This window comes from Melopsittacus undulatus, chromosome 1 (genome assembly GCF_012275295.1).
Source record: "Melopsittacus undulatus isolate bMelUnd1 chromosome 1, bMelUnd1.mat.Z, whole genome shotgun sequence".
Lineage (NCBI taxonomy): Eukaryota > Metazoa > Chordata > Aves > Psittaciformes > Psittaculidae > Melopsittacus > Melopsittacus undulatus.
In genome coordinates, this window is record NC_047527.1 from 23,419,153 (window position 1) to 23,445,904 (window position 26,752).

The following is a 26,752-nucleotide window of genomic DNA, read 5'->3' on the forward strand; positions in this document are numbered from 1 at the left end:
GAAGCAAATAATAGCTATAAACTGAATCAGCTGGTAAATGAATATTTATTTACCATCTTTAACATAACAGAATGGAAGAACTAGAATATGAAAGTTTAGCTTCGTAATGGCATAAATATGTAAATAGTGTCTGCTCCTGCAGAGCAAAAAGAAGTACAACATTTACTGTAAATGTTGAATTAAATTACAAGTTAACAAGTCATATTGTTTACCAACCAATGAAAACCAATTTTCTTCAGGAATATGTCTGAACACATGCAAAAGGAGGTGAAAGCTGACGATTTAAAGAAAAGTTTCCTGCTGCTGCTGTGACTGTAATCAGTAAGTTAAGCTGACTGTGATTCTCAGGAAAGATGTTCCTATGGGATGGACATCAGATAATGCAAATTTACTGGAACTGTTCCTGAATCCTTGCCTCATCAGCATGAATGCTGCATGGCCCCTGGCCCAGCAGTGAGGCACCAGGTCAAAGCAGGGTCCTTCATTCAAGCTTTTTGGTCTAAGCAGGAGTTAAGCTGCCATCTCAGCCATCTGAGACGGCCCCAGAAGCTGCTCCTTCCCAAGAAGAGGTTTTTCCCCAAGTCAGCATTAACTCAGCTGGCATTGTGGACTGGTCCAGAACACATGCTCCACTTCTCTTCCTTTCACAAGAGACTCTTCTGTTAGCTCTGCGGTAACAAAAATTGTAGGGATGAATGATGAAAACTGAACTTTGGACTGTTTTACATTCTTTCAGTACTGTTTAGTGTGGTGATTGTTGACTTTTCCTGTCACTATATTTAGAAGGGGACTAGGAAGGAGATGAGTATTAGTATTATGGGTTATGACACAAAAATATCAAAAAGTAAGTCTTCCCATTTCTTGTTGTACCCTCTGGGGAGCTGCAGTGTTTAGAGAAAGCTCCTGTTCCACCACAGGGGCTTGGGAAAACGGGCACCAAACTTTGTTTAGACTCTAGGACTACATATGGCCATACCAGGTGGGTGGGTAACTAGGTCACAGAACTTTTGCCTCCACTGAACTTAGTTTCCCACCACTAGATAAGCTTCAAGTAGCTTGTCTGGTGGAATTATTGTCCCTTACACGTCAGTGCTTGAATTAAAAATAGAAAAAAATCAGAAGCTTCCTCTACATTCAACAAATCAACAAAAGATCCATGGGAAAAAGAATTGAATAATGCCCCAGAAGAAATCTAAATGAATTAAAGTCACCCCCTACAGAGAACTTGGGCTCTGTTTATTTTCAACAAACTATCACAGGTTTTGCAATATTTTTCTGGAAGTTTTTCACAGACATTCCTATTTCCTGTCACTCCAGGCCAGGGCTGAACTGCCAGGCTGGAGGAATCCTTTGGACCTGATCTTCAGCCATGAGAGACAGCAGCCCTCAGCCCCCGCCCAACTACAGCACAGTATTTTAAGCTGTAACATGAATTAAAAAACTCAAGAGCTGTGCAGGCTGTTCCATAAACATATCTGATATCAAAGGAGTTAGGTGTAGTTTGACATCTCCCAAACATGGAAAAGAAATGGAAGGTTGCTTCAAAGCACAACAGTACATCTCAACAGCAAAGCCCTGGTTGCACATCTCATCCGTATTCCCACCTCCCATGAACCAAACACAACCCTCGCAAGTGCTATGCAGCATCCTGATTGTTGCCTTCTGCCACCCTCCCAGCACCTCCTGTGGGCAGCGGCAGGCATGGCAGGTCAGAGCTGCCACTGCCAACATCTGCAACAGGTAGCACCCATGTCCAATGTGCTGAGAAGCTGTGTGCAACTAAGAGTGTCCCTCAGGGTATGACACCAAGGTCTTCCCACTCGCCTGTCTGCAGATTCTCTTGAGAATAAATTCAGGGTGACAGCAACAACTCAAAAAAAACAGAATGCCTTGTAACTTACAGTGGAAAATGTGGGATGTCAGGACAGTTCTCTTTACCCCAAATTAATGTCTGTAGTTAGTTCTAGAGAACTAATGAGCCATGTCCCTTCCATCCCCCCAATTCCCACTAGAAACTAAGCTCAGATGCTGCAAACACACAGAACAATTTTCAGTATTCTACATACACGAGCAGCTACTCTGCACATCTGATGCACATGTGAAACTGGATCACAGGGGTCAGGGCAGGAGCCCACATTTCCATGTCTAGTTCTACTGAGCTTAAGTTCTATCATTTGTTTGTTTTCAAAGCAAAAAATATACAACTTACTTTACAGGGGAAGATATCTCGGCAGAGCATCTTTTCCACTGTCAGGGCTAGGTTACAGCTCTCCTGTCCCATACACACAGCTGAACCCAGTGCCTGGTCAGCTGAAGAGTCAGGAGGAAATGAAACACACGTGTCAGCATCCCCATCTCCTGAACCAGTTCCTTAGCAAAACTGCTCTTCTCTTCCAGCCACGAACAATCGCAGGACCAGGAGTCATGCCAGGGAGGGGGATACTTGCTGTATCTATTCTCAGACAAACTGTACAGCAAGGTCATGCTTCCTGAAGAAATTTTTTGGAAAGGGAATGCTCTAAAAGTTCACAGCACAGAGTTTTCACACCCAAGTTCAGAGCTCAGATACGAGGGCAAAAGATTAAATGTAACAAAATTAATATTAAAGCTCATTAGAAACGGAAGACACTATTGCAAATTCTTTAAAGGAAATTATGCCAGTGTGATTAAACAAGCCTAAATAACAAATATAATTGATTGTAAACTTAGAAAAAACTGCTGTTATTTCCATCTGTAAGAATAATAGTTTCCTTAGAGATCTTCTCTCACCCCCCAGATTCCTTTTTCCTTCTTCTTTGCTTATTTGAGCAAATAATCAGCATGCTATGATAATGTCTTTCACACCAGTAGTTTTTATTCAATGTTTATCTGGATACTTCTTTCCTTGCAGAAGTTTCCAGTATTCTGTATGTTGCTTAAAAATTGTATCTATCATGTAAGACTGCACTTCACTATCATTTCAATACACACCTTCAAGGAGAAAAAAGAGCAACAACTAGCCAGTTACAAATATGCTATTCTCTTTGTAAGGTGGTGCAAAAGGACATTTTTGGGTTTAATGTATTCTATTTCAATGAAGTGAAATGCTCAAAGTGAAGGAAAGCTAGCTATGCAGCCTGTAAACATGAGCTACAATACACTTGTGTAAAGCTGCCAATGAGAGGAACCAGTAACTCAACTTCTGAAGTTAATTTTCCATGAATAAAGCAAAGACAAGAGACTTATTGTAAACTTTGTTACTTGCATTGGGCTTCATATGCACAGAATCTAAGAGGAAGTAACCATTTATAATCCAGGGTAAACCAAAGCAAAATGGCATTCTTATAAACACTAGAGCCACAAGGAGACACCATATCAGATTGCTGAGGAATTTCAGAGCTGCTAGAGCAGCTCCAGCAGGGAAGAGCCAAGGGTCTCTATGAAAAGCCATTCCAGAGCTACAGATGCCACTGCTAGCTGCGGACAGGAGGCATAGCATCCACAGCCTGGCACCAAGACTCCCAGCTGCCCAGCAACATCTATGAGTAGCCAGAGTATTGCTAGAAATGCATCCAGGAAGGGGAGAACAAAAGGGAAGCAGAACTGAAGACCAACTTGTGCTAGGAAGCCTCAGCATGAGAGAAGAACATTCAGCTGTTGATCTCTTTTAGCAGGGCTGCTAGAAGGCGGGTGTCTGCATCAGCCTGGTTTTCAGACTGATGAAAACTGAAATGATGTTTATAATGGAGATGATAGCTCTGTTAGAATTTTTCCCTAATACTACGGTTTGGCACTGAAAACAGGGAAAGAGATCACAAGATAAATGCTACTGCATGTTGAAGTTTCAGGGTTTTGTTAGGGAGAGTGGGAGGACTGCGATGCTTTAAGTCTGTGTACATAGCTGATGCATTAAACATCTTCTGCACATAACAGAGTGGATAATGTATGTGTAGTGGAAAAAAAAGCAACTGGTGAAATACAGCTGAAACTTTATCATTGCTTCTGCTTGTTAGCAGAGGCAGGAGGAACCAGAGAAGCATATTTGGTAGCCTGCATAATTACAACAGATGTCCGTTGGATAAAGTGTTCCACACATTAGGAATAGAGGCAGAATCTAACATACATAAATAAAAATAAAACAGCTTCTTAATGTCAATTTGCTTATGAAGAAGGAAAAGACAATTTATCTGGTGCTTAATATTCATAGCTATACTTACAGCAATATTCATCACACCCTTAAAGAAAATTCAAATCTACTACCTCAAGCAAAGTGGGTTTCAAAAAACTGGATGTCAGACTATACAAATAAAGTATTAGTTTAGGCATGGTAGACTTTATTTTGGCACTTTAACAAATGCTTTATTTTACAGCAGTGGCACAGCATTTGCCAGAAATTTTCTTTTCTTGGCACAGTTATTTCAAGCAGTTATTTTACTAATTGAATTTCACTAAATATTGCACAATAAGATATACCTGTTAAATTCTTACCCTGTTTTTACTTGCTGAACTTGTATGGCTTTGAAAAACTTGCCAGTACGTATAAGTAATTTTAAAAGCAATATATTAAATATTTTAGCACAGGATAGCATTTGTTTCTTCCTAAATGACCACTGAACTTGGGACAGCAACAAATACAAGTTATGCAACTCTTTTGTGAAGAGCTACCAGAACTTATTTACATTACATTGCCATTTCTGAGAAGCACTTCAGCTTGACATCCTGATCACCTGTATTTTGGAAACCTCAAAAATAAGAAGTGAGGAGGTTAACAGAGCAGAAGACGAAGTCATTTGTCTGTTAGAAAGCATAATATAAGGAGGCAGACTATCATCTTCTCCATGTGTCCCTCTATCCAACACCTATCTGAGGTCTAAGCAACAGAACCTTTCCTCTTCTACTCGGAAAATTTCTTTCTTCTCTTATGAAGATATTCCACTTGTCTCAACTCTTCGCTGGAGTCTGAGCAGAATAAACCCAAATTCTCCAAAGGCCAGGGAATAAAACAATCCTGAACAACAAATCAAAACCCAATATACACAATAAATGAACCCAGGTACTCCTTTGAATTTTAGAGTATGGAAAACAACATTTGCAGGACAAACAGGTCTGTGTCAGTACTGTCATTAAATATAATGCAAAGGTCAAATGACTCATACACCAGATGCAAGACTTAAACATTCCTGCTTTTCTCTGTCACTTCAGCAATAAATCTAGTCCAAAGATCAGCCTGGATCAACAGCCTTCTTCTTTTGGTCTGGATTTTTAAGATCTACTAAGTGTACTCTGTGACATTAAAACATAAGCAAGTAGACATAAACGAAAAGCGTACAAAAGTATATCACAATGGAATTCTCAGTATTAGGCCACATGATTTATTCAGTAGTGTTTATGTTCCCAAATTACAATTATGTCTATCCATGTAAGACTACAAAAGTTACCATTAGAATTGTCTGTGCTTATAAAATACCAACATTTTCTTTTACTGTTATATATTCATTAACACCAGTCTGCGACAAGTCACATATAATCATAGGCACTTCAAAGGCTTTAAAAGACGTTTACAACTTAAATGCATTTTTAAAGAACAAAAATTTAAACCCCTACTTGTACCTTCAAATTGCAAATAATTAACAAATACAGTGGCCATAGAAATCTGCAGCAACTTCTCAAAATACTGTTAGAGTCTTTGGGTTTGCTTAGGTGTGTCAGTAGCTTACTCCAAATCTTCCTTACAGGAGATTTGTTTAGTAAGAATACGACTATACAGTTTGTAGTAATCCAATTTTACACATTAATTTGCTGTTACAAATCTCACTGAAGCTACAGGTACGCTGAGAAACAATGCAAAGTGTAAAATTGATATTCTGACACTTAAGTTTATACAAAGTGGAGGTTAAAGTTTACATAGCTGAAAAATTACATTTACACTAAAAGTTACTGTTATCTGAATTATTCGAAGACAAATTGCACCATGACAACTACAAAAAGGCATTTTTTGGAAACAGATAAATTAATGAAATAAAAACTAACTTGTAAGGTCAATCTGACACATGCTGACAAAAATTAAACAACTTCCATTGAACCATAGGATAAAACAATAATTTTCATTATTTTATAATTATGCATAAAGTTTTAAAAATGATTCGGTGAACACCAATGGTTTTATAAAATAATGCTCTGCCACTGTTATTCACAGAACACTGCAAATGTTAAGTTTTAATTTTACATTTGTAAAGGAATACATGAAAAGTTTTAAATACAATGGGATTTTGTCGTAAAGGTGCCGGAATGGCTCTTTAATGACAAAAAAAAAAAAAGAAAAAAAAAGGGATCTTCATTATTCTATGCAAAAGCTTTATTTAAAAAAGTTCAGTGATCTCATAAATAGAGACACTAAAGAGGAATTTTATGCATAAAACTCCTTAGTAGGTGCCTTTTGATAGGCAGCACAGGATGGTTTACGTTCCCCAAGGTCGTAACTGCCTTCATCCTTCTTTCTCATGCGATATACCAGCAGCAGGATAAGGAAGATTGCAAAAAGAAAACCGATAACTCCGCCAGCAATAACAGCTGTAATCAAAGAAAGAGACATTCACAATATGCTGGGAAAACAAGTTTAGCACCATGTTTCTTTTTCATCTTACATAATAAGAGTGCTATTATTTTCAAATTGCAGAAAAGGGCTCCCATTATGCAACTGTCTTGATTATTTGTGTCCTGAAATATATTCTCAGAAAGCCTGTTAATGTTTATGGAAGTAGTCATTTAGAAGGACATTCCACCTACAGGTCAGTGATGCAACAACCCACAGTTTTAACAAGGTTATTAAAAATTTCCTAAAACCTCAATTAAGAGAGCCACCAGTACTGCCAGAGCAAAAGTTCTGTTAATTTATAATAATAATTTTCAAGTTCCTTTCAAATTCATTTTTCAACAGTTAATATTTTCAGCCTTAAAAGAGCTATTTTGTTACACTGGCTAAGAAATGAGTTTTCCTTTTTCCCCATCAGTTTTCACTCTGACTCAAGGCTGAAATTAATTTCCTATTGATGAGCAGTAGGAGAGAACATTTCATGGAGCTGTAGGAACAGAGGCATTACATTCATCATGCATTTGCAAGTGTGTAGAAAGTACCAACTCCAACTAGCTTTCAAGAGCAAACCCGCATGCTTCCACTGATGTGGATATTAAGGCTATTTCACATTTTTGATGCTCATGGGAAGATGTGGTCCAAACCTGTGTGACTTTCATGGTTCCCAACACCTCTTCTGAGGACAAATGGGGAAAAGTGTACCTGCAAACACTGTTCTTATGCCAAAACCCCTTCACATGTGGTGAAAACACTGGTGGTTAGCCTCTGCCTCCCTGTGTTATGCATGGAAATAGACCTTCTGTATCCTCAGGGGGCACTCCTCTGTCCCTCTTCATTCACCTATCTACCCACCCCTTGCCATGAGCTCCTCTTGGGCAGTGTCTATCTGCATCAGATGGACCAGATAGCAATGTGCTCTTGGGAGTGTGGGTGAGAAATACATTTTTGAACTGCAAGCATCAATCCAACTACCAACTCCCTCTCTGAGCTGTGGAAGCTCCAGACACTCAGCTGGCAGTACTCAGCTTGTGAGCATCAAATCAATCAGCAACACACTTTGCCATTAAGCAACTCCAGAAGATGCCCGTCTCATTCTCATCAAATTAACCTCTGGCTACCTGCTATGAATGCATTTAAGGATCTACCAAGAAAACACAAATGTTGAGTTTGCATTATGTGATATGTATCCCTTCTGTTTTGTGGGGTATTTCTGGTGAGCTGGACCTGGACAAATGTGGCCTCACCTGCCAGAACTTCTGTTCTCTGGAAGAGGTTTTCTGAATGCTTCTCAGTGTACACATCGGTGTCATCCCCTGGCTGATCACTCTTTTTCTTGGCATCCACCTCAGTCCTTTCCTCTTTATCGATTTCTTCAGGTGACTGTAGCACAAAAGAAAAACAGAGCATTGCTTACAGACAGGGAGCACCACAAGTCTGCATAGTCACTGCCTGTCATGGGCAGCCACAAAGCTGTGGCTCCATGCGCCTTCTCCACAATATCGATAAACACAACACACGGGAAGCTCTCTGACCACAGAAAGCTGTGCTAGACATCGTAAATGGATCTATTTGTTGTCATGATGTTGAAATGAAAAACATCTCACACAAGTTTAAAACCCCCAAAAGTATGTTTAGCAAACAATTGGTAAATATTTCCTGTATTTATCAGAGTAATGGCCTCTGAATGAATTCTGAACTTAACAGATGCCATATTCAGAACACCTTTGATGGTAACAGACAATATTACCTGAGGTGGTAGAAGGAAATACTAAAATGCTAAATGGAACCTGGCAAGTGTTCAAACTACAGCCAAACCACATAACAGTCTCCTTTGAGGAGGGAAATTTCATGTAGAATTTTCTGAATAACAGTATCAGAGATGTAAAAAAGGTACAGCTGAGACTCAAAGGTATCATGAAAAGCTGTCATGTGTATCCAAGTTATTCTTTTTTGCATCTCTCTTTTCTTTCATGTGAAATACAGACTTTCTAGTAGAAATGAAACTGAGCAGCTCTGTATTCATTTAACAGCCTGCAACAGCTTTAAGAAAAGTGTGTGTGCTTTTTAATCCATATAGATCAAACAAAGTTAACATGAAGCCATCAGATGTGTACGGCAGAACCATTTTAACCATTGCTCTCCAGCCACGCACCTTTGTTTGTGCAGGCACCTTGGTCTGCATTTTCACTGTGGTGGTCTCAGCCCTAGATACATCACTAGTTGCCGGTAATTTTGGAAGTGTTCTGGATGTTGTTATCACTGTGCTATCCTCATCTTCGTCAGCACCTGGAGACAAAAAAGGTGACACTGCGTTGACTGGTGAAATCCCCCAGACTAATCACAGTTTTAACTATGGCACCAAGGTAGGGGTGCTTGCACAGCTCACCCTGTTCAAATGGCCTAGACAATAATGCCTGCTAAGGTAAGGATGCAAGAACAGTGTGCTCCAAACTGCCAGGGAGATATTTTTCCCAGGTGATCCCATGAAAGAGGATGGGGGCCATCAGCCAGATTAAGCAGTAACCAGGAAATTACCACAGTATTTTTCAAACAGTAGGAACCAGCCTGAAAAGAAGTATGCAAAGAAGCATAAATACTTGTAACAGGGAGAGACCCTGGAGTGGAAGCAGCAGCTACTAGGGCTGTGTGACCCTGTCTGACATGGCCCCTTGGTACCACGGGCTCTTCTGGGGCTTGACAGTGCCATTCCCTAGCCCCTGGATGTCCCCAGCAGCACCTCCAGCTCTAGACATCATGGGGGCACCCCTGGATGCTGCACCCTGGAGGTGCAGGGTCACCTCCTGTCACCCTCAAGAGGTCGTGGGGCCCTGGGATCACATGAGGCTGGGGGCACCCACATCTCCACAGTGGGGTTGTAGGAGCAGAGGGCCCTGCATACCCCGATGAGGGGAGCTTGCATACCCCATGGCTTGCAAGGGTGTGGTTGTGTGTGTGAACAAATCTTTGTGTGCATGTGGCACAGAAGGAGGGTGGAGATTTGTAGTTGCACGTTACCATCTTGGTATTGTGGTTATGTGCTGTATTGCTAATATTAAGCCCATAAATGTAGTTCAATGATTGTCAGCTAATTACATCAATCAGTCAATCAATAAACTTTATCCTGACTTGACTTAAACCATATGAACTGAACAGTTTTTCTTTGTAACATACCACTTCAACAACAAAATCTTTTTTTCTGCAGCAGATCTGTTAAACCTTCAAACATAAAATCCCAAGTAGCTCATATCTACAGAAAGACTATTTTATGTTTCAGTCATCAGGAATTCACACGTTTTTAAACTCTATAATTCAGAAGTCTTTTTCTTTTGAAATGAAGAGTGAGAGGACAGAAAACTCCCTAAAGATGACCTTAAATTTAATTTCCTCCACATTCAAAGCCCTGCTGAAGTATGAAGATTCCTTCAGAATAAGATAATGGACATGTCTAATAAATATCCTTTAGTGATACTGGAAGGAAAAAGACACAGATGAGAAACTAAATTATTGCAAGGCCTGAAAGAGGAAAACAATCAGCCTATTCTTGGACCACTCCTTAGGAATCTCAATGTGTTCTGCTCATTACAGACACCAGTCACCCAAGTAACAATTGGGTAATAAATCCAGCAAATGTGCATAAGAAAATTCCTTGCAAATAAAAATATATCCTCTTACACCAGAATAGTATGAGTCACTCATTCCAAACTCAATTTTTATCTTATTTTTGTAGAGAAAAGAAACAGGCTGAAAATACAAGCACAGTAACGATGTTTTGAACACATGATCAAGAATTATATATATTTGGCATTGAAGGGAAGGAAGGGTATTACAAGACAATAATTAGAACAACCGTAGGAAAGAAAATTTAGAATAATTTTAAAAAGTACTACATTAAAGCTACCAGCACAGAATAATACTGGAAAAACTCTCAGATCAAAGATACCAAAATTACAATGCAACTTCTAGAATAGGACCTCACAACAAGAATCAGATATTTTCCTGAAATGCTACTCAAAGATAAAAAAAACAGCATCTTACTTCGAAACAGAGGTGAGGAAAGGCATCCAACAGGAAAATTTTATGGCTTTGCCTCAAGAGTTTTCTTTGAGAAATAAGGGCCCAATGTACAGCTCAGGCTGCTTCACCTTCCAAAGTTCCTCCAAATTACACACAATTTTCAGAGTCAAGGAAATGAAACTTGATGAGCAGATTAGAGATCTGATGGTAAAACATACTTTGAGAGTACAGAACTTTATTTTCTTCTTTTTCTGAAATGAGAAGTCCCTTTTAATCATAACTGCTTCTCTAAATCCTTAAAAGGCCACCTTTGCTTCAGGGGGTATTCATGTCTGCCAGATAAAACAGTGAGCATTACAGTTCCAAACCTCTCTAGCTATGGAGGATGCAAATCTCTGGTTTCAACAAATGGATGACTAATCTAACTCCGGAACTAGTCACTAGATTCGCAGTGAAGGTGCCCAACTCCTCTTCTGTATGGCCTAAGGAAATCCTGACAATCCCCAAAATATTGGGACACCTATTATTTAGGTCTGACTTAGGTACCTTCTCAAACACATCCCAATGGTTCCTGCTTTCTAATTAGTTTTATCTAGACAGGTGTCTGCTTGGTACAGAGTAGGGCTAAACAAAGGGAAGGCATTTCCTTTGCTAAACTGACAGTAGTTTTCTCAGAATTTATCGTAAATACAACTAAAAGATAGAAAAAAGACTCTCTAAAGCACTCCAGAACATCACAATGGCACTTTACATAGTATCATGATCCTTAAAAAGGCAAAAAAGAAACCCCAACAACAAAAAAGAGAGAACCAACCGCTTCCTGAACCCAAAAAGGAGTGGAAAGAAAAAAAACTACAGAGTGTCTGGTGTATACATGAGAATAACTTCCAGCTAGGTTGTTAGAAGGAATACTGTGATATAGCTGGAGTGTAAGAGCTATGTTACTTTTTCCTCTTGAAAGTATCACTGTATCTTTAGATAGTTCCTGTATTTGGACAGCTTGGGTGACAGTGCTGGGTATAAACTGCCTTGAGTCCCTTGACAAATAGATACTGCCCTCATAGTGAGGGCATCACAAAACCCCTGTGGTAGTTAAACCCATAGCCATCTCTGTAGTAAATAGTTGAAACCTCTTCATTATCACCATCTTCTATCCACCATGACTTCTTCAGGATGCCCAGCTGCTGTCTTTATAGTGGTCAAAATAGCTCTAGATTGTGCTGTAGTATTGGAAATATCTAATACAGCCCTCAGTAATGTGTCTATTAGCTGCCTCCTAGATGACAGGAACACAAATACTCCTTCACACTCCTGGTGCTTGAGGAAACTTGTCAAGAAATCAAGACTATGCCAGCTTAAATTATTGTACCCTACAAAAAGCCCACTGTACTTAGCACTCCTACTTGCAAAGCAATCAGTGATTAACTCTTCCTACCAAACAAATCCAATAATTCCACCCTATCTTTTGGCATCACTTTTGCTGTTGCACATCACACTCTGAGAGTACTATGGTGGTAGTAGAAGCAAACTTGTCATAAGCTGGGCATACACATATCCATCATCTTTCACACCTTCTATCTCTATCATCAACGTGACACATAGCAGAATTACACATTTTTAGCTGGCTTATCTCATCCCTATTCACGTGAAAAATCCCCAATACAACCCTTAATCAACATAGTCTTAGGCAACCAGAGATGACACTGGAAAAATAATACTAGTGCCCTGTCAGAGATCTTTGGCTGAATTGATGGGGACAGTGCAAGGATGCTGTGTCTCTGATAATTCTCACTTAAGGAGGGAAAACAAAACCCAACAAAACTTGAAGAAAGAACAAAAGTTAGAGTCCTAACTGTACTGAAGTATAAGATTCTGTCCAGCACAAAAAAAACCAAAACCCAACAACACATTTTTAAACAGTATCACAGTTGGATTTTATGTTGAAAGACCTGGAGAACCAGGGAGTCAATGACATGGAGTATGCCTGGGGCTAGTGTGACATATGGAGAGAAGACCAAGCCAATCTGAAAGGCACTCACAAATGGGACCTTAGGAAACGGAAAATGAATACTTGCTGTGTTGCCTCCACCACAGGAGGGGAAGCACACCAGAGGGTGTGTTGCTTCACCTGGAGTGTCTGCCAGGCACAGTGCCCCCGGGGCAGGAGCATCCAGCGGTGCCCATGGCCCTTGTGCTGCCTTGTTCAGCACCTGGGAGAGCACCAGCGCCTCCCCCAAGAACCAGCATCCCACTTCTTCCCCAGCCACCCCACCACCCATCACCCAGCCTCACACCACACAAACTATCGCTGGACTCAAACTGCTTTCTAGCCTTGCAGCATCCTTTTGCCTTCCTGTTAGGTCAAGAGCCAGAGCAGATCTGCTCTTGTGTTTTTTGGAGAAGCCCCAAGCCCACCACCATAATTTTTCTCCAAGAACAGTCCCGAGTCACAATGTCAGACTCAACCTAGTTCACCATGAGCTAACCTTCTCAGCTCGAGCTGCTATTAACAGAGAAATATTAGTTTGGGAAAGGTAAGAGGAAGGAAAAAATCTGCATGATAATACAATTAATATATTGCAGAGACTTGTCTATCACAAGTAACTTCAGAGAAGATAAAAGAACCAAACTGATAGTTTTCCAAAGAGCTTGTAGATAAATCTGACAGAAGTGGTACCTTTCCTTAACATAAGGGTAGTCATGCTGGTTAGCAGCTACTTCCAGGTATCTGCAAGACCAAGGTTCAGTTAAGCCTTTTTATGCCAGAGGAAAAAGTAGTTATAAAAGCATTTCAAGTTATATAGGCAGGAAAACTATTTTTACTCTTCTATTATTATTCTGCATAAAACCACCAACACCAAACACAGTGGTGACAGACTGAGGCATCTTCTCAGAGGTGGAGACTGCAAGAAGGAAACAGTGAACTAATGAATTCACAACTTCCTGTTCTTGATACAGAGCAATGAGGAAACAGACATGGCTACTTCCGAAACTGTTAACCAAGAGGATGGATGCGGATTGAACGCTTTGGCAAAAGCACAACAGTAGGTGAATGTACATGAAGACTAAAGAAGCTATGAAAGGAGAGGAAAGAAAAGAAAAAATGCAGAATACCATCACCTTTCTTTCCCCCCCCCTTTACAAAAAGCCCTCAGCCAATTTCTAGTTTGAAATGTGTCATATCTACAGAGACATTTGTCCATGTTAATGCTGCTGCAGACCTGCAAGGGCATTAATGGTAGTGCTGACAATTCCTGTTTATCTACATAGGCCTGGTGGCATCTAACAATTTTCATACCAAAGAAAGGAGTCAGCATGTTGTCATGTTGGATCTGTCTGCTTGGAGTGCAATTACATGGCAAGAAAACCACTCTTAAGTGGGAAGGCTCTTCCTGCTAGAGGAACACTACATCACTGAGTATCAAATAAAGAGACAAACATTCAACATAATATAAGGAAAACTGATCACTGGTACATCTGCAGGACACTTTCTACTTCATAAAATAGATAGCAGTAAGTATAGAATGGGTAGAGTGGATGCTAATTTGCCTCCCTCTTGAGATTTGTTTAAGTGAATACAACTGGGCCCACAGGTTAGCCAGAAGATTATTTTAACTTAAGAGTTTTTACTTTGCTTTAAAGTATTAGATTTTGGTACTGTAACATGAGCTCTTTGGAGAGGCATCCAGCTAGTCTCAGTCTACAATGAGACTTTTCCTGTTTTCTTGCAGGAAAGAAACAAAGATTGCCAGAGGCAGCAAGAATGCTCCCTGTTGGCATTACTGTTGGCAAAGTCTGGAGGCAGATTTTGTCCTCTGGCTTCACTTTTACCACTGAGAGGGGTTAATAAAATCTCAACCCAGTTCTTGTATAGTACTTTCCATTTAAAAAGCAGGGCTGCATTTGAATCATTCATATTAGAAACAGCCAAACCTCAGGAGAGATTAAAAAAGAAAAAAAAAGCCAAAAAATAGACCACTCTCCATACCACTATTTATTAACCTTTCTCCTTTCATTAATCTTACAAAGTCACCGGCATCTGAAAACAGAATGGGAAGCTTACTGAAAGTGCAGTTTTACTGGGGGTCAGATTTTTCCTCAGACAGTCCTGGAGACTGGATGGAAGCACTGAACTTTTAATTTAATGTATTTTTTCTTTTTCAAATGAAATGTTACACTTCCTCTCAAAGAAGCCTACAGCAAGGAGGTTCAATTAAGCCTTTGATCACAGTGGAACATCAAATTGCCACCACAAAGGACTCCCAAGAGACAGGGTATCACCCAGGTGCCAGTGACCTTGGGCCTGGATTTGCCTGGCAGCACAATCAGACCTCTGCAGACGTCATTTTAACATATCCTTGAATCACCAAAAGAAAGGAATGGCAAAAATCCATCTGAAAAATCTCAGCTGTGCTTTACAAGGTAACAAAGACAAAACATACATAAAAAGTATGACAAAAGGTGCTTCACGAAGGATTCATCCTTTAAAAATCCAGAAGTCTCTATAACCATCAAGAGACAGATTACCAAAAGTATCATAACAAAGAAAGAAGTAACACACGCTTGGAAAAGAAGTGGGATTTCCACAACAGCTTAGCAAATACTCAAAGCAACAAGGAAGTTCCTCTTCCAGAAATACCATGAAATCCTGCACTTCACTTTTAACAGCTGGAGCCTCCCAGCCAGCCTAGAAGACACTCCACAAAGAGACCTTCTGAGAGAAATGATTAATGAGGTTTCACTGACAATTTTTTGAAGAATGATGAGCTAGTTACATGCCTCTAATGAGTGTTTAAGTCTGAGAACTCAGTACGTTATGTTTAAGAATTACTTAATTCACTTTATGAATGTAATTACCTCAGAGAAAACTCATGTTTTTGGCAGCATCTAGACTTCTCAATTTAAAAGAACAAAAAGGCATGGACACTATGTTTACAGGAACCTGAATGCATATAAGAGAAAATAAGATTGCTGCTGCTGTGTTTTCTTACAGACTGCTAAATTAGCATTATGTCATGGGAGTACTAAGCCTTCTCTAATCCATATTTCTAAACTCCAGAGAGATCTACACAGAAAATAGAGAGAAAGCAGAGACAGCAGAGAGAAAACAACACAGTGAAATGACGCAACTAAGGCATAAGTGAAAAGAGCAGAAAGTTAAGTTTTTAAAATCAAGTCTGCAGGAGTGTTCAGTGCTCTGTAAATAAAGAGCCAAGCACTCATGACAATCCCTGAAAGTATCAACTCCAGCTTATAAAGGAAAACTACACAACTTTTCTTCAATTGCATTACCTCTTACACCTTTGAAAATCAAATTGTGACACGTTGTCTCACCTGAACCTGACCCAGAAGAGTAATCATCATCATCAATTGGATAGACGCCTGACGCTTCTTCAACAGAGCTGTTGTCAAGGTACAAGTCTTTATCAGAGGTCAAATCTGTTCTCTGGAAAACAGATAAGAGAGAATGGTTAAAAAGATAACAGTTCTCCAGCTTAGCAGTCTCTTAATCTTTACTCCTATTTCAGAAGCTGATGATGGCACACTGAACAGTTTATAATTTCAGTTTGTGCAACACATTCATCTAAGGTGTTGAAGAAATGCATAAAAATTGCAGCATAAAAAAAAATTCCAAGGCTGCACAACGAAAACTAGGAAACCACCCAATCTTTAGGAAGCAAGCCCCCCTCAAATCACACTTCATCTCATTAAATGCATGAATGAATAAATAGGGTTTGCAATATATTCTGCAGAGCTTCTGTAACAAGAAAGAAGCAAATCCCAGAAGTAAGCCCCTCTGTCAGGGTCTCAAATATGACACATGTATAGGCTGTCACAGGCAGACTATACTTGATCTCAAATGGGAAGCAACAAGAGCATATTGCAAAACCCATTTCACAGGTATGTCGACCTCAATGCACCTCTCCTAAAATTTAGCTGTAGTTTCAAGAGGCTAAAAAGTTGGGATTTTGTGAATTTCACCACGTTTATGTCCCCAAGTATTTCCCCACTAAAGAGAAAGTCTGCTAAAACGAGGTGATAATAGAACAAGGTATCAGTCGTCCTTTCAGATTGATAATTGAGGCTTTGAAAGACTAAACATTCTTTTCTTCCACAGCAGCATGCTCTTGATAGAACATGAACTTCCTTATGAGAGCCATGTATCTTTGATGACTTGGAAGGTACCTGCTGCTATTACTACTATTACTTTTATGACCATTTCTGTGAAGACCCATTTGCCACAACTTTTGAGAAAAGTATGACAGTTGCAAATGGAGTTTTAAGTCAAAAAGCCAAATACCAAAATGCTACATCAAAGTGCATCTTTTCTGTATCTCAGATAAGCAGACAAACCTGCTGCTCTGAGTACCACGCATTTCCATCTTACTTTTTACTGCAAGGCATTGATTGCCTGGTTTATTCTGCCCAGCATTCACTGTAGCTTTCCTGAAGGGGTAGCAAACTGTGAAAGGGGTAACTCTTCTATGCAAAGACTCATATCAGATTTTCCAAGGTAATTTTTTTTCCCCCAAAGATCTAAAAAATAATGTCAAAGACTTCTGTTACTTAATTTTTTAGAAGTTGTTTGGCAACAGTTTCCTGTTCTAACCTTTTTCATGGCAGAAAACTTCTGTAACTTTGATCTATAGTGAAAAAAAATGATTCTTCATGGAAAGCAGAAAGGCCATCCTGATTATTAGACTATTTCAGAGTAAAAGACCTTTCCATGGGGGTGCCTATAACACTTCACTGAAAATCTCAGAACTAAAACAGTGTTACCGTGCTTTTCTTCTACAGAGGAAAAAGAAAAACAACATGACACTTGGTCAAAGTCTACTCTTGCTGTGGCAGCTTTTACCTGTGGGATATGTGGGAGAAGAAAAGCCCTGTTTTTAAGACAGGTTTACAAAAGGTCTACTCTCATCTGCTGCTGCTAGTTCACACGGTCTGCCTAGAACTGGCTGCAGTCCAAAGCAGAAATTCAAGACACTGTCTGGTCACCATCAAATGACTTAATTCCTTTAAAATATGTTTCCAAAGGAAGGCCTGAAGTACCTCAGTAGGTGTATAGGTGGTATTGTAATTAAGACACAGCTGAGACTGTTTCCGTGCAGGAAAACAACTCCCTGTCACAGGACAAATATCCTGCTGTTGACGAGGCTGCCACAATGGACCAAGACACTTCACCCCATTTTACTTTCAGCTACAACTGTGGTACAAAATAGCCCACTCTCCAATACCAGTCAGGAAAAAACAAAACACGTTTAAAAGAAAACACAGGTGGCTGACCATGAGTACAGAAAAGGCATACAATATTCAATGGCAGTAAATGTTACCCAATACCAAGCTGGGAAAAAAATTTAAGACCTACCTGGAGAAATTGCCTAACAAAGGAAATAGCCAATAGCATTTGACAACAGCTGAGAAACTGCCTGAGTTTGCAAATGTTAGTGACTGAAAAGTAGTATGCATGAGAACAGAAGCATCACACATCCATGCCCAGAATTTTTAGTGTGGAATACAGATACAAACTTACAAATCTATTTACTCCTTAGGCCATTCCCTACTTCTGTCTATATCAAAAGCAAACTTAGTGGAATTCAAAAAACAAACAAAAATCCAAAACATTGTCCTGCAAAACCAGTGTTTTCTTGCTCTTTCCAGCCTCACAGGACTTAGAGAAGATGGAAATGACAGTTCTTCTAAAGATTCCGTTTTTGTAAGACAGCTGAGCAGCTATCCCAGTCCAGCCCAAGCTGCAAGTGCCTGGTCAGCCAGGCTCCCCACTATCATATTCACTCCCTTTCTTTCAATGAATTATGGCTTCTCAGCTGCCAAAAAGCTTTCATTTCTAGCTATGCGGAGATGTTTTCAAGATTTAAACCAGCTGAAAACAGAGAAACAGAAACGGAAGGAAAGTCTGTGTAGTTTTCAGCAGCAATTGTATTTTTTTGTATTTGAGCATCCACTGTATTTTATTTGGGGGATGCAAAAGATACAATATGAAACATTATTTAATATATAGTATTGTGGGTGGTTTTCTCATTTTCTATCAGAATGAGAAAACTGTTCCCCACAGTCTTACAGAATCAGTACAATATTTACTACAGGGAGTAATATACAGTACAGTGAACTCCAAATGCATTCAGATCAAACACCACGCTCCATTTGAGGAGAGGTTCTGCAGCTTCTCCGGCCAGAGCCCCTTGCTTCAGCCCATTTCTAGTGCAAATGATTCTCATCTTGTGAAACTTGGGCAGGAAATGAGCACCCTCTCAAAAAAAAAAAGGCACAAAGAAGCATACTCTAGCTTAAAAATCTGCAAGCATTGCCTAGATAAATGCATTGCACTATTTCCAAAAAGACTCCCTGCAAGCTGGTTAGCTGACATGGGGTAGGGGCACCTCCTCCTACACCCACAGCCTGCATCTCTTTCCCCAGTTGCTCAAAAGCATGTAGCTGCCTTAGGCCACTTGGAATGGAAGTTGTTTTAAGGTTTAGAATAAAATCAAAAGCCCAATAGTTAACTAAAAATAATTCTGTGAAGATTAAGCTTAAAAAATAAGATTATTAATGAAAATAAAAGAATGCTTGATTCATGGCCCTTCTGTATCAAGCACTGAAGCCATGTTTTGCAATTTTATGCTATGTAAAAATTAATTTGATTTAACATTTGCTCTAGAAATGTTTTCTTGCTTGTCAGCTGGGAATCCATGGTGGCCTATGGAATATTTCCAGGGTGGAAAAACAAGTCTGCTGTCAGTACTCTTGGACAAAGGTCTGTACCAGCACTTCAGTATGCTCAGGAGGAAAAGTAAAAACGCTTGCAAATTACAACTCTATAAATCTATTTTTACTTATCATGAAGGCCAAATATTTCAGAGGCCATTTCCTATGGCTAACAATTGAAATGAGAGCCCTTATGACACTTTTCTGTAACAGCCTTATTTTCAGATCTATTAAAATGGCAGGAACACCAGGAAAGGATGTCTCTGTTATCAGTCTTTTAATCTGACCCTGAAGCCACAAGAACTGCTCATTACCTCTTGACAGAGATTACATTCTCGTCCATCATTGTTATCGCACTTACATTTTATTCCAAGAATATAATGCTGCAAAATCTTGTGACCTAAATACTTCACATGCTACATGCCAATGAACACTGATTCCTGTCTGGTTATTAACTACACTGACATAAATCTAAACGTTATGGGTGCAGTGTAGATTAGCACCCATTAAGTACTAGATAAAAGATATTCCCGTATCAGTAATATGTTGAATTTGAAGTCTCAAACTATTTTTTTTTACTGAAGCTTACATTTCAAATGATTTTTAATTTAATAAATTTAGATCATCCAGGACATCATAAAACAACCCCAAACACCTCATTCTGACACTAAATGAGAGAATAAGCAAAACAAAAAAGCCTTTTCTGACTCTTTATCTCATAAAAAAAGTATAAAGTGCCCTGTCGTAGCCATTCCTTTTTCCAGTGCTGCCGATACAGTAATTTCTTTTAGTGTGTGGGATAATTTAGGAGTAAGACACTAAAGACTTTTATGCCATATAGATGAAGCCAAGAAAGATGTTGCAAGGACCAGTGAAGAAGTACTGCCTACCATGGCTGTTGTGGTTGTTGGAAACTCAGATGGAAGAGCGATGAGTAACTGCTATATGGAAGGAAGTATTTTATTACTTACAGATGCATGCAAATTTCTCTTCCCTGCCTTTTTAGGTATATGTATGGGACAGAGAATTTGAGGTTTGCAGCTGGGTTATTAATGGTACATCGCTTCCCTTTTTCCCCCAGATGGAAGTCCTTTAGATGCAACCCACTCAGTATGCACAGAACCAGAGACTAATATTTTAAAAACTATGTTATATCACAGATACCTAAGCCAGAAGGCTCTGAAAATCTGCAAGCATTTCACCGGTTGATCAGGTGGAGATCTTATACGTAAGAAAGAAAAAGGAAACAGATTTTCCTCTTCTATTAACATATAGTAAGTATATAATATAGTGCTGTTCTATACATGCTTGTATAAAAGCATGCCCAGCTAGTGAGTCTGAGTTCACTGAAGTGATGTATTCTTCATATATTACTTCATATACTACTTTTTTTCCGAGCTAACTACCTGAATGCATTCATTTAAAGCCCAAGGGCTATTGCAGAGACTCCCATTGAAGACTGAAAAAAGGCACTTGTGTGAAGGAGAAGCTGTATTTCCCTCCAGGCTTCCTGCTAAAGGAACTATGATCTGCCATCCAACAGCAGTTAGTCCTAACAGGCCTCAGCATTGCCAACCAAGGCAGGTGTCTTCCTATCATTGTCTGCCATTTCTTTGCTTTCCCTGATCACACCAAAAAAGCTATTTCATCAACTGGGACTGTCCCATTATGAGTTCATTAACCTTGTCCAGGAAACTGTACAGCACAAAACTTGAGAATCAGTTTTTCATCTCAAAGCACTAGGTTTTCACAAAGAAACATGCTAACCAGAAGAGCATTCATCTTCCATTTCTCATGGTGTTATTGATTCTCAGAGATGAGTTTCTCCTGCCTCTGACAGCGCTCATCAACCTCCTTCAGCCTGCACACTCCTATGCTGCCCACATGTACCCTGTTACAAACATGTAATTTTGAAGGAGGATTTTATGTTACAAGGCATGTTACCACTAATTATCTTAATACAGATGTCTTTCTTTCCTTTCACTGATATGCCCTGCAACTGGGCACCAAAGAAAAGAAGAGAGGCAGTTCCTATTCTTTCTATTCGAAGTGATGGCCACTTTTTAAGGCCACACTCTTCCCAGCAAACCCCACCTCTGTGCACTGTGCCAAGTGTGGTGGAGCCTTTAGCAGATGGCTGTGGGAGGCATGGTGGTGGGCAGTTGTGGCAATTTTTGGGAAACAAGCCACTAGTAATTAGTGATGTAATTTAAACACAACACACTTAGGATTCCCCATTTTCTTCTTGGAGAAACTGTACTGCCTGCACAACGGTGATGTGAGTGGAGTGAGCACTGGCTGCCCTGCACCGCAGTCTGTGTAACTGATCACAGCAAAAAATATTCTTTTCATAACAACAGGCCCCAGATTGAATTTTCCAAGTTTGAGAGCAAAGGTTTCATACAGAAGCCAACATCTGCATTGCTCATTTCCTCTGAATCATTCTAACACAGTTACCATCTCTCAGTTTTACCTTGGAAGGGCTCAAAACCCTCCAAGCACTCCCCAAGGCTGCTCCCTTTCCATGCCTAGTTCTCCTGCTCATCCACGTACCCAATGTGAAAACCAGCCTTGTGATGGCAACTGCCTGGACTGGATTTGCAAAAGCAACTGTCTCCCTCACTGCTGCCTTTGGCCAGCTAAATAACAAGCTTTGATTGCCGTGACTCATTCTGGAGAGCTCATTTCCAAAGGTATTTTTAGAATCTTAAAGGACATTTGCTACCCTTCGCAAACTGACTTTGTACAGGTGTACCTACTAGTGTTGTAAGTCGGGTGTTTGCCCATAGGGACAGCACTGGTGCTGGCAGCACTGCTGAGACCCTGTCTGGTATAGCGCAGAACCGCTAACACGGCTGGAGCACATGCCAGAAAGATTATTCACGCTCCTTGTACCTCATGTAGAACTTCCTGATTCTGCACAAAACTATAGCTTTAGGCCTCCAATCTCTCATGACAGATAAAGAAAGGGTTTGACCGCTCGTGGCTATTGAGGAAAGGCTGAGAGCCCAAAATAAACACAAGTACTGCAAACTGCTTCTACTACTGCTAGTGTTCAACAATAAAGGAGTCTACCAAAAGAGCTGATTTACAGAGATTGCCTCATGTCAGAGCCAAGAGTCAAAATATGCTGGCTTTTAAGATGCGCACAGTCTGTTATGCCAGACTAATTACCAAAACAGAGGCGTGTTTGACAAGAACGGCATTACTAAAACAACTCTTGCCCGTGTCAGGCATTTCAGCTGTCTATGTCAGAGCTTGCACTAAAGAAAATACACTGCATATATGGTGCTCACAGGAAAATGCTCCAAGGCAAAAAGTCCCTGGGGAAAGGAGACACCAACAAGCCACCAGTACATCAGTTACTGTTCACTTACAGCCATGCATCAAAGAAATCAGTGTTGCAGTTGATAGATTTGTGTCCATACTCTTCACAAAGTCATAGAAACTTGTGTGCCTGTTTTCAAACAGTCATCTGTGCCTTTAGAAATACTCCCTTATGTGTAATTACATGCTGTATGGTACCTTATGTGATAACAGAACTTAAAACTGCAACAGAAGAACTTGTTCAAGCTTAACTGAAGATGTTTTTCGTCCTATTGTAAAGGATCACAGATCTCTGTAGTGGGTCTTTGGCCTGCTCACAGCTTTGGAGCTGAAGCTTTTCATGCCTTGAGGAGAAATATAAACACTCTCTTAAGTTTTGACCTGTTTGAGGAAAATTCCAGTAGAAAATGAATCTCCTCTGAAGAGAAGGCTGTGTGGAGGCCTCATAGCAGCCTTCCAGTATCTGAAGGAGGCCCATAAGGATGCTGGGGAGGGACTATTCATTAGGGACTGTAGTGATAGGACAAGGGGTAATGGATTAAAACTTAAACAGGGGAAGTTTTGATTGGATATAAGGAAGAAATTCTTTACTATAAGGGTTGTGAGGCGCTGGAATGGGTTGCCCAAGGAAGTTGTGAATGCTCCATCCCTGGCGGTGTTCAAGGCCAGGTTGGACAGAGCCTTGGGTAACACAGTTTAGTGTGAGGTGTCCCTGCCCATGGCAGGGGGGTTGGAACTAGATGATCTTAAGGTCCTCTCCAACCCTAACTATTCTATGATTCTATGAAAAGGCTTTTACCTTTCCACTTCTTTTCACAGTCTGATTTCCCATTGTGCATCAACTATCTACTACATGCACACAGAGACTAACTTTAGTCTGTTAATATAATGCCTTATCTAGAAGCTGTGTTGCCCAGGGTAGGACAGAAGTGGCTATATGAAGGTGCAGAAGATAGGAGAGGTAGCACATTGGCAAGATCAGGCAGAGCTTTCTATCCTTACACGAGTATCAACAGCATGATTTGTGATGAAGGACAGATCAACTTGCTCCATGTTCTCCAGCTACAATAGATATTTAGGAATTGAACAAAAGGAGATCTTCATCAGTTACACAACAGCCCTCCCCAGGCTACCTAATTAGGCTCAAGCCCATGTGAAGCAGTATTAAAAGACTGCTAGTTGAGTGAGACCATAGTTGGTTCTGCCCCTTCAAAAGAGGCCTTCATCATCTAAGCTGCAGAAGATGCCCACATTTTCATTCAGGTATGCACAATTTTCTGGAACAACAAACCTTTACAACTCTGTGGATCTCTGCCACTGCTACATCCCAAAGAAGAGCAGTTCTTCATGTAGGCAGAGTCTCCTCAGATGATGCTCTACAGCCTCATCCCACAACTCAGCAAGTGAAAGCTGCCTGGATCACAGGATATGAAACTGCAGTATTTTATTTTGTTTCTCCAGCAATGAAAGTTTTCTGTGGTTCTACAGCAGTTCATGCTGAAAGTCCATGCTTGAGAGAGGACCAAATGGTCAAATCACCTCCACAGAGGCTACAGGTTAGGACTAAGGGACTTTCCTAACTCAATGACCACATAAACATACTACAGCATAAAAATGGTTACTTAAGACTGATAGAGGAGGAGGGCAAACCTGATACACCAACTCAAGCAAACAGTACCTGCCATTAACATGAACCCCCTTGATTTGATATCATATCACATTCCCTGACACTGTACCAACAGGTCTTTCCTTGTACATGAAACCTAGAATTGAAAGCTGAAGTTTAGTTGTCTCTTTTACCTTGAAAATCTCAGGACTGCTTAACACTCAAGGTGCAGTACACAGCAGTTCTTGTTTCCCACATAAAAGCAGAAGTTTAATACCAGAGTTTCTCTGGGAATCCCAGAATTAAAAGATTCAAAGCCCTTTCAGCCCTCACACCAAGCTATCAATCTGTGCAAAGAACAGTTTATTCCTCAACTCTGCTTTGACGTAGGCACGATACAACAGGGAAACTATTTTAGAAGGTCTGCAGCTGAATCAGCTTCCAAAGTACTACTCCAGACTGAAATATCAAAGGGCAGTGTGCAGGCGAAACAGCATTGGAAGCCAGAAGCCAGCAATGTGCATCACGGATTGATTTCTCTCAATTAGCATAGCAATTTTCTGCATGTTTTCCAAAAAGCACCCATCAGTTTTGCCAAAAATAGGATCAAAACCACCATGCAAATCATTGTCACAGCTCAAAATGCTAATCATTTTTTTTAAGGACACATCAGCCCATGTGCAGACAGGTTAAATTTAAGGCACAGCGTGACCAAGAAGCTAAATACACTCCTTTGAAAATACTCAATGAAGAGGTTAGCCTGTCTTTGAATCACCAGTCACAAGTGTGACAGCAATGAAGGAAGCAGGTAGCTTTCAGTTTAGAGGTCATAACTACATGTACCTGCCCCAGTCAGTGCTTTTAAATCTAACATGCACTTGCTCTTCCCCTCTCCTTTCATGCTTTACTGATCCTTTTTGCTAATCAATCAGAACTAACACTTATGTTTTCCTCCCTCCTCTTGAGAATGTGGATGAATGATTAAAGCTGCCAGGGTAACCTCTTTGGCATGCATGCCAATAACTCCCCACCTAATAGCCTTTCCTCTGCCTCGCTGCCCTGGCCCACTGGTGATTACTGCAATCCCTTGAAGTGGTCAAATTGCAGGGCAGCCCCCATGGAAACCTATTTGGAGCTGTTCAAGCTCATACGAAAGAATGATGTTTTTAATACAGATTGTTCTTTTTAAAGCCCTACAAAAGCAGCTGTAATCAATCGTAGTGGGAGCACTGCAAACCTCCACCAGTTTCAAAAGCCCCATATTGATTACTTTCCAGCCCATGGATTTCAACAAAATAACCCCATGTGAGGAACCCAGAATCAACTAAAATGAAATCATTTAAATTAAGATATTTTTGCCATTAGTAGCAAGAATTGGCAATAAACTCGCTCAATCAATCACATTCCTTTTCCAAAAGCAGGGAAATTACAAATAAAACAACTATATTATTAAAATTACATTATGCACCAATTAAATATTACTAACAAAGGTTATGTAGGGCAACTGATGTTTATCAAAAATGAGCAGGAATCAGCTTCACAGCTTAAGGAGTGAGATTTCCAATATTTGAATGCATAATCTGTTATTCAGTAGGGATTCATTCAAGGTCTACAAATCTCACAATGGACACTTCTGTTTACCACCTGCAGCCAGCAGGCTTTTGGTGACATCCTACCAAAGCTCCCCACAGGTGGAAAACCAGCCACTGGTGGATCTAAAATCTGTCTGATATTTCTAAAATTGTGTGCCATCATAGCAATTAGCTGAAGTAACTTCCCTCCCTCCCAACAAACATATGCAACCTATTTCAGAAGATGGTCATAAACTGCTCTAAATGAAGAAGAATCCTAGATCCTCTAGAACTGAGATGAATGTTGGCGGTAACACATTCATATCCCAGGTTTGCTAGATTCCTATTTAAGGAATGTAGAGCTCAAATAAGATTTAAGCATGCTTAAATGAACCATTTTTGTACCAGGACTCTAGTTTCATTACACAGAATATGCAGGCTGTGCACTCAACAAGAGAGGAAAGAATCACCCTTTGAAGAAATATGTTTAAAAAAACCCAAGAAACAAACAAAAAGCCACAAATCATTTTTATACTACTGTGGGTGCTGAGAAAGAATATTTTCTGCTCAAAACTGGTACAATCTAATGATGCAAAATGCATGGAACTGCAGATCTATGTAAACTTTGCATTAGCCAGCAGAACATCCTACACATGCCAACTTCTTTCTTCAGTCCATGAAGATGATCACAACTTCATTTATTCAGGTAACTACTTTGGGTAGTGCCTGAAAACACACAAATGTGCTTTCCTCTGGCAGGACAAGCACTGGTAAATCCAAAACTCGGTTAAATTAGGCCAGAGCCCATAATCTCCATGGCCAAAAAGATATATGGTATCATTCTTTCCACTGGTATGGTCTTCTCAGACAGAGACAGCAAACACAGAAAGCATTGAGAGACCAGGTACATCCTTCTGAGATACCTCTTCATAT

The 26,752-nt window shown here is 40.1% G+C and overlaps 1 protein-coding gene across 1 annotated transcript in view; it reads right to left on the reverse strand.

The window, feature by feature from the left end:
- Positions 1-4,290: 4,290 nt before the first annotated feature.
- The window catches only part of SDC2 (syndecan 2), a 62,421-nt gene continuing 39,959 nt past the window's right edge, over positions 4,291-26,752 (reverse strand). The window contains exons 2-5 of the mRNA XM_034063399.1: positions 15,920-16,031; positions 8,724-8,857; positions 7,816-7,951; positions 4,291-6,549 (exon numbers count right to left, since the gene is read on the reverse strand). Of these exons, the coding sequence (XP_033919290.1) occupies positions 6,386-6,549; positions 7,816-7,951; positions 8,724-8,857; positions 15,920-16,031 (546 nt within the window). The 3' untranslated portion in view covers positions 4,291-6,385. The remainder of the gene's footprint in view (positions 6,550-7,815; positions 7,952-8,723; positions 8,858-15,919; positions 16,032-26,752) is intronic.